Here is a 9117-nt window from a genome sequence, read left to right on the forward strand (position 1 = left end):
TACTCTGTGCATACCACCCAGGTGGATCAGAGAAAACATTTGTGTAGGCAGAATGCAACTTCACCTTCTGTCACTTCCTACTTCATCTTAGAAACATAGAAAATAAGAGCAGGAGTAGTTTATTGATTATGGCTGATCATGCCATCTCAGAATCATGCTTCTGCTTTCTCTCCATCCCCCTTGATTCCTTTAAGCGCAAGAGCCATGTCCAGCTCCCTCTTGAATATATCTAAAGACTGGCCCCAGCTGCTTCCTGTGAGAGAGAATTCCACAGGTCCACAACTCTCTGGGTAAAGAAATTCTTTCTCATCTCAATCCTGAATGGCTTTACCCCTTATTCTTAGACTGTGACTCCTAGTTCTGGATTTTCCAACATTGGGAACATTCTTCCAATCTGTCCAGTCCCACCAGGATTTTATATGTTTCCATGAGATGCTCCCCTCATTCTTCTAAATTCCAGCAAATACGAAGCCCGTCGATTTAATCTTTTTTCATATGTCAGTCCTGCCATCCTGGTAATCAGTCTGGCGAACATTCACTGGACTCCCTCACCAGCAAGAATGTCCTTCCTCAGACTAGGAGGTCAAAACTGCTCACAGGACTCAAGCTGTGGTCTCACCAAGGACCTGTATCACTGCAGAAAGACATCCTTACTCCGATACTCAAATCTTCTTGCTATGAAGGCCAGCATGCCATTAGCTTTCCTCACCACCTGCTGCATCTGCATGTCAACCTTCAGTGACTGTGACACCATGACACCCAGGTCTCATTGTAAACGGTCACCACTCAGATAATAATCTGCCTTCCTGTTTTCGCCACCAAAGTGGATAACTTCACATTTATCCACATGATATTGCATTTGCCAAGTATTTTCCCATTCAGCCAGACTGTCCAAGTCACCCTACGGCCTCTCAGCATCGTCCTCGCAGCACGCACTGCCACCCAGCTTAATGTTGTCTGCAAATTTGGAGATATTGCATCCAATTTGTTCGTTCAGATCATAAGTATATATTGTTACCAACTGGGGTCCAGCACCAAACTCTGTGGTACACTACTCATCACTGCCTGCCATGTTGAAAAGGACCCATTTATTCCAACTCTCTGCTTCATGTCTGCCATCCAGTTCTCTATCCAAAATCAATACCTTACCTCCAATACCTTGAGCTTTAATTTTGTTTACTATTCTCTTGTGTAGGACCTTTTCAGAAGCCGTTTGAAAGCCCAGATATATAACATCCACTGATTTACGTGTGTCTGTTCAACTAATCATATCCTAAGCTGCCCACCTTTGGACGCTGGCAGGAAACCCACACAGGCACAGGGAGAATTTGAAAACTCTGCACAGTTGCCTGAGGCAGGAATTGAACCTGGGTCCCTGGTGCTGTTAAGCAGCGTTAACTACTGAGCCACCCAAATTTCTGTGCAATTGAGAGTTTCCCCATTGCAGTGAAAGTGGCACTACAGACTCGAATTCAGAGCTCACACTCATGACTTGGTTCACACTATGCAAAATGGAGTGGAAAAGAAGGCAAATTTATATTGTACCTCAATTTGGAGGCTTTGGAGAGGGTGCAGTAGAGGTTTACCAGGATTATGCCTGGATTGGAGTGTATAAGCTGTGAGGTGAGGCTGGACAGTCTAGGATTGTTTGCTCTTGAGTGGCAGAGGCTGAGGGGAGACCTGACAGAAGTTTATAAAATTATGAGAGACATAGGGAAGCTTGACAGTGATTTTTGTCCCCTAGAGCTGAAATGTCTAATACTAGGGGCATGTATTTAAGGCAAGAGGGGGTAAGATCAAAGGAGATGTGAGGGGCAAGTTTTTTATACAGAGAGTGGTAAGTACCAGGGACTCACTGCTAGGGATAGTGGTGGAGACAGATATGATAGGGGCTTTTAGGTTAGCAGATGAATAAGCAAGGCATAGAGAGATATGGGCCTTGCGCAGGCAGAAGGGATTAGTTTAACTCTGCGTCATATTCAGCACAACATGAAGGACCTGATTCTGAACTGTACTGTCTATGTTCTATCAGTGGTTCAGCAAGGCAAGTGCACTTGACGAACTGCAGTTGATTTCAGTCTGATCCAGTTTTCATTCGTGGCAGATCCAAAACACAACGTGTGGATTTTAAATCTGGTAAGAGAAAGAATTGGGCAGATACCCCATTGAAGAGGAAAAGCACCTTTTGCAAAATTGCCCTGAGAAAAATTTGGGAGAGGTGAAATCCCCTTTGGAAAAAATGATGTGCCTCTTGGGACTGTTAAGAGTGAACACAAACATGCATAAGGAGTGCATTAACTCAATGCAACGGTCAAAGGGAACTGTCAAGGAAATGGAGCTATCAGAAGGGACTGTCACACAGCTAAATCTTGAACTTTAAAAATTTGAGAAAAAGCTTGTAGCATTAAGAAAATTAATATTTGCTATTTCACTTGATATAAACTGTAAGTATTATCATTGTATGGTTAGTACTCCATGACTAATCTCACACATTACCACAGTGGTTGCCTGACAGTTCAGTTTGATTGACAGATTTAATTGCATCTAAAGTCTTTGAAATGGTTCGGTGAAATCAAATTCTTGCTTTCACAAAGGACTAAAGGAAGTCACATCTGGTGAATAAGCTTTTTAAAAATAGTATGTTTGCCAATAGACACCTGTTTACTTCCAGCACAGGTCTTAGAATCTGCGCATTGTGGCTACTGGATGAGTTGGCATAAGGGTTAATGGTGAAAAGTGATAGATGGGTACATGTGTTGGCATTAATTTGGCATAGATGGCGTAAAAAGTTACATGGGATGGATAGAGGTTCATTGATTAGCCTGGAGATTGTGAGGGTCCATGGGGATGTGAGATGGCATTGGTTTCCAGGGATGGGGCATTGACAATTTGTGAGGCAGTGAAGGGTGAGGACTGGAGATGTACTTTTTGTTTTATCCTTTTGACCCCAGCTTTGACAAAGTGCCAAAGCACAGAGGTGGGCCTCACAAGTAGTGATGCACTTTGGTAGGAGTAACCGGAAGGCAAAGTACTGGGCTAATGGTAAGATTCTTAGCAGTGTAGATGAGCAGAGAGATCTCGGTGTCCATGTACACAGATCCATGAAAGTTGCCACCCCAGGTTGACAGGGCTGTTAAGAAGGCATACAGTGTTTTAGCTTTTATTAATAGAGGGATCGAGTTCCGGAACCAAGAGGTTATGGTGAAGCTGTACAAAACTCTGGTGCGGCCGCACTTGGAGTATTGTGTACAGTTCTGGTCACCGCATTATAAGGAGGATGTGGAAGCTTTGGAAAGGGTGCAGAGGAGATTTACTAGGATGTTGCCTGGTATGGAGGGAAGGTCTTACGAGGAAAGGCTGAGGGACTTGAGGCTGTTTTCATTAGAGAGAAGAAGGTTGAGAGGTGACTTAATTGAAACATATAAAATAATCAGAGGGTTAGATAGGGTGGATAGGGAGAGCCTTTTTCCTAGGATGGTGACGGCGAGCACGAGGGGGCATAGCTTTAAATTGTGGGGTGAAAGATATAGGACAGATGTCAGAGGTAGTTTCTTTACTCGGAGAGTAGTAAGGGAATGGAACGCTTTGCCTGCAATGGTAGTAGATTTGCCAACTTTAGGTACATTTAAGTCATCATTGGATAAAGATATGGATGTACATGGAATAGTGTAGGTTAGATGGGCTTGAGATCGGTATGACAGGTCAGCACAACATCGAGGGCCGAAGGGCCTGTACTGTGCTGTAATGTTCTATGTTCTATGTTCACTTCCACATCTGTCCTTTGTACAATTATCCTGGGTGGTTCCTCTCAATTTGGTTTCGCAGCACTGGGAATTGTCATACCTGGGCATTCCCACATTCCTCAATCCCCACTGACTGTGAAGTGAAAATTGAAATCTACATCACTGTTTCTGTCCCTTGCCCCTTGCTGACTTCATTGTCTTCTATTCTCAACCCTCCACTATCACCACTGTATTGCAGTCTCCATTTTTCCAACTTTTGCAGATGAGAATGGAACTGCACTAAACATCAGCGACATGCTGTATTTCACATTGCCCATGCATAGTTAAATTGTGGAGATGCCAGTGTTGGACTGGGGTGGACAGAGTCAGAAGTCACAAGACACCAGGTTATGGTCCAACGAGTTTATTTAAAATCACAAGCTTTTGGAGTGCTGCTCCTTCATCAGCAGTGCTGCTCCTTCATCAGCAGTGCTCCAAAAGCTTGTGATTTTAAATAAACCTGTTGGATTATAACCTGGTCTCGTGTGACTTCTGACCATGAAAAGTTAAACCATATGCAATAAAATCTTACTAGGCATGTTATTAATGTGCAGACTGAGTCATATAACTTAACAACATAGTGAAACAGGGATTTTTTCTTCCTGAATGATACAAGGGAATGTCATTGCTTGAATACATTATATGCATAATTAGATACTGGGGATGTAAACAGAGTCCGAATTATACTTCAAGGGTTTTAATAATGCCAGAAACTATCATGGAAAGTTGTAGATCTATGAATGCCATCAAATCCTATGAAAGTGTTATTGGCTTTAAAACAATTGCAACTACTTTTATTGTTCTTTAATCCATTTACATACTTGATACTTATCCAATTTAGTTGGTAATAAAGTTTACATTTTCTGTCACTTGAGTATTTAACTTCATGAAAGGAAAGATAAAAGAGAAGTTTGCATTATATTGAGGATCTTTTAAAACTTTTTTTAAATTAACATTTATCTGGTTTATTGCAGAATAACAATCTGGAATACTCCAAAATGCCTTTCACTTTAATATGCCAGAGTTGATTCAGTGTTCTAAGAAAATGCCTGAAACATGCAAAATCACTGGGATTTCTTCAGAGGGTCATAGCAAAGCACACTTAGCTTACTTGCTTTCAGTGAAAGCTAGGACTTTGTTGTTGTAATATTATCTCATTTATATTCAAACAATTTCTGCAGAGCAGAAGGACATGTAAGGACACATAAGGACATCCAGCTAATAAAATGTGAGGCTGGATGAACACAGCAGGCCAAGCAGCATCTCAGGAGCACAAAAGCTGACGTTTCGGGCCTAGACCCTTCATCAGAGAGGTCTAGGCCCGAAACGTCAGCTTTTGTGCTCCTGAGATGCTGCTTGGCCTGCTGTGTTCATCCAGCCTCACATTTTATTATCTTGGAATTCTCCAGCATCTGCAGTTCCCATTATCTCAGGACATCCAGCTATTCAAGTTTGCTCCTAGTTCTCCCAATCTAGACTTTTCTCCCTGGACTATCATGTCCACTAGCCTCACTACTATTGCAATTTTACATCTTAGCCAGAACTTATCCACATTAAAATCATTTTGTGTACAAGCTGATAATACTAACATTCTTGACTAGGTTTTTTTTGATCAGTTTATTACTTGCTGCACTAATGTATTTTAATGTAGGAGAATTACTTACCAAAATCATGCCACATTTTCTTCCAAGTCTTTCAGCCATACCTTTTGCTCTATTCCTGCATCAAATTTACAAACACTAGCTTTATCCATGCATCATATTTCTAAACAATTTTCTCTTCTGTTCCTCTTCTACTTTAAACTGAAAAGTATATAATTATTTTAACCTGCTCTGGCCTGGGCTGATCAACTATTCTTTACTCTTTCCCATTCTTTAGCTTTGCTCTGACATAAGTTAATGTTTTATCTTCTTATGCCCTGCAGAAGGAAGCTTATTTGAGTAAGTTTCAACATTGGAGAAATTGCAGTAGCTCTTCAAATAGCATCACAGGGTTGTTGATAGTCACCTGAGAGGACAGACATGATCCAGTAAGATCCAGTACCACATTGAACAGCTAGCTTCATGAAATAACTGCAGAGGCCAGTATCCCATCACCCAGTTCCCCTTTATTTACTTGTGCACAGTACACTGGATGGATGGCCAGCCAACTCAGAGTCCATCCCCTCAACTGAGGAGATTCTAAATCCCCTGTTTTTATTTGTTGGCCAGGGATTTGTGATCGGCCTGGGGTAATGAACCCAATCTCATAGTCAATGAGGTCCACCTCTTACCAATCACTACACCTAGATAATGGGCTCAAGTCTGAGGAGTAATACTTGGATTTAAAACCAATGATTGAGCCAACCCTGAGAAAGATTAAAGGTCTGACTAGAAAGTTATGGAGACGCAAACCTTCCTTTCCTAACTTTTACAGGGAAATCAAAGGCATACAATATTCAAATGTCTTTCTCATTTTAGCGATACCTTTACCTCACCAACAAAATTCCTCTGCCCACCCACCCTAAATGCAGTGGGTGTCTGCAGTGTTTTTAATTCGCCCTCGAGACATGGGTGCCGCTGGCTGGCAAAGGGTCTAGGCCCGAAACGTCAGCTTTCGTGCTCCTGAGATGCTGCTTGGCCTGCTGTGTTCATCCAGCTCCACACTTTGTTACCTCGGATTCTTCAGCATCTGCAGTTCCCATTATCTCTGATCACAGATATCTATTACTCATCCCCAGTTACTCTTGAGAAGGCGGTGGTCAGCTACTCCTTTGAACCGCTGCAGTTGATGTGTTGTAGGTTGACCCACAATGTCATTAAGGAATTCCAGGATTTTGACCCATTGACACTGAAGGAACGGCAATATATTTCCAAGTGAGGATGGTGACTTGCTTGATGGGGAACTTGCAGGTGATGATGACCCCTTGTCTTTTTTTTCATATGGTCATTCTTGGGATCTCAGCATCACTGGCTAGGTTGTGTCTAAGGAGGCTTGATGGGTTTCTGCAGTACATCTCGTAAAAGGCACACACTACAGCTACTGAGTGATGAGATACTGGAGGGAGTAGATGTTGTGGATGTGGCGCCAATTCAATTGGGCTGCTTTGTCCTGGATATTTTCAAGTTTCTTAAGCATTTTTAGAGCTGCACCCATCCGGGCAAGTGTGGAGTATTCCATCACACTCTTTACTTGTGCCTTGTAGATGGTTTGTAGGGTCGGGAGGTGAGGTTCTTGCTGCAGTATTCCAAGCCTCTGGCCCACTCTTGTAGCTATAGTATTTATATGGCTAGTCTAATTCAGTTTCTGGGCAATGGTAAGCCCCAGAAATTGGATGTCAAGAGGCAGTGGTTAGATTCTCTCTTATTGGAGATGGTCATTGCCCGGCATTTGTGTGGCATGAATGTTACTTACCACTTTTCAGTTTGAACCCGGATAGTGTCCACATCTTGCTGTATTTGGACATGGAATGCTTCTGAATCTGAAGAGTCTCAAATGATGCTGAACATTGTGCAATCATTGGTGAACATCCCCCAATCTGACCTTGTGATAGAAGGAAGGCCATAAGTGAAGTAGGTAAAGATGGTTGGGCCTAGGACACTTCAAATTGATGACAATCAATGTGGGCTCCTCTTGATTGATAGTATCTGCTGACCTCTTCAAGCAGTGAGTAAATGTGAGAAGCCCAATACTAATGTTCTTTCATTCTTGCATCAATGTAGGTGTTAAAATAAATTCAAAGGAAAATGCAATACAACACCTGTAGCTGAACGCAGAAATGAGAAATGGATATGAAGATTAGATCATTATGATAATAGCAGCTTTGCAGCCAGGAACAACATTGAAATGGCATTTGCTTTAGTAAGCATTTGGGTTTTAGCAAGCGAGGTTTGGGTTTAAACTGGCAGCAGTAAACAGGTGCATTTAGTTTGGAATGGTCTTCAATGTATTTGTTTGGCAAGCACTTTCAATAATGTTAGCCAGGCCTTGGTGTTTTGTTTGGAATATTTATTTTAAGAATATTTGTACTGACAGTGTACTGACTTTCCGAAAGGATACTGCAGCATGGAAGCATCACACTGTACACAACAAAGGCATCACAATCCAGCGGAAAGCAATGTTAGAAATAATATTCAGCTTCTGCTTTGAATGGTTCTGTAAAATTTCATTGTTTGGGGACGGGGGGAAGGGGGTGGTAGAAGAACTTGGTGCTTTTACAAGTGGCGTATGGAATGCACACCTTCCTCTTCACTTTCATTGTCTCAATCTCTTCCTGTACCTACTCGTTTAAAGCAATGCAGTATATAAATCACAGGCGAGCCAGTGGGCAACAGCACAGGAAAACACTTAGCAAATATAAGCTGTAACTTTTTTTTTAAAGAGTATCCAAACAGACAGAAAAATATACACAGTAAGAAAGTCCCAGAGGCATCCTGCTCTCACAGGAGGCACAGAATCAGAGTGGGCTTCTTTTGGTCTCTATGAAAACAAACTCTTGCAGATATCAAAACAGTCCAGATCAGCCCATCTCTGAAGTCTTAAGGAATGAAATGGGCCATCGCTGATGCTGACCGTCTCTCCATTTGACCTTTGACCTGGATGGAAAAATGACACCCATTGCACTCAATCATCTAAATTTCAATCCAGCTCCCCCACTTTCTTCTTCTTATAGATTTCAGCGGTGAACCAGCCAGCCTTAGTAACTGAAAAGGAGAATACCAAGTTAAAAAGGAATTGTCTGCTGATGTGAGGGCTGGTGGAGACATGTTTCCTTTGTTAGTCAGATAGAGTCAACAGAATGAGTTGGCAAGCACCTCCAGAAGAGATCCATCTCCTGGTATGAGGGATGGTTATCACAACTCGCTCCTGACAAGAGAGTTACAGCCTCACATCCGCAGTGGGAAACATTTCAGCAAACGGAACTCTACACAGACGTTAAGACACATTACAGAGATCCAGCACTGAAACAACAAGAGTTACAGCAGCAGCATGTGACAGCAGCTACCCGCAAATGCTGCACATGCTCAGAACAAGCCTGGTCACAACCACTCCACGTTTAGTTAAAAAGAGCAGTGTGATGAGCAGGAATGATTGTGGAATTCACACATCCAGACAGAGAATGGGATGACTCTGGTGCACACCAAAGCAAAAAGAATTTCAGTTTGTTAATATTCACAGTTTTTTTCTCATTCCTGACGCCATGAAAAACATTTTTCCAATCATTTGAGCCGACGCAGATTCGTCTCCAAGCTTTACTCTGATTGGTCATCAGTGCTGGGTTTGGCTGGGGGTGGTACTTGTATGAAAACAGCCAATCCCTGCTGTCCTTATTCAATCACCATACAGCGGGGAAGAT

At 42.3% G+C, this 9117-nt stretch overlaps 1 protein-coding gene across 7 annotated transcripts in view; it reads right to left on the reverse strand.

The window, feature by feature from the left end:
• Nucleotides 1-7734: 7734 nt before the first annotated feature.
• fbxl16 (F-box and leucine-rich repeat protein 16) overlaps nt 7735-9117 on the reverse strand; it is a 290017-nt gene continuing 288634 nt past the window's right edge. For 6 of the 7 annotated variants that reach the window (XM_059654147.1, XM_059654148.1, XM_048552820.2 and 3 more), the window contains exon 6: nt 7735-9117. This exon is cut by the window's right edge and continues 120 nt beyond it. In XM_059654147.1, the coding sequence (XP_059510130.1) occupies nt 9089-9117 (29 nt within the window). In that variant the 3' untranslated portion in view covers nt 7735-9088. The other variant, XM_048552815.2, reaches the window with a different exon arrangement.

The sequence above is a fragment of the Stegostoma tigrinum genome, chromosome 23 (assembly GCF_030684315.1).
Source record: "Stegostoma tigrinum isolate sSteTig4 chromosome 23, sSteTig4.hap1, whole genome shotgun sequence".
NCBI lineage: Eukaryota > Metazoa > Chordata > Chondrichthyes > Orectolobiformes > Stegostomatidae > Stegostoma > Stegostoma tigrinum.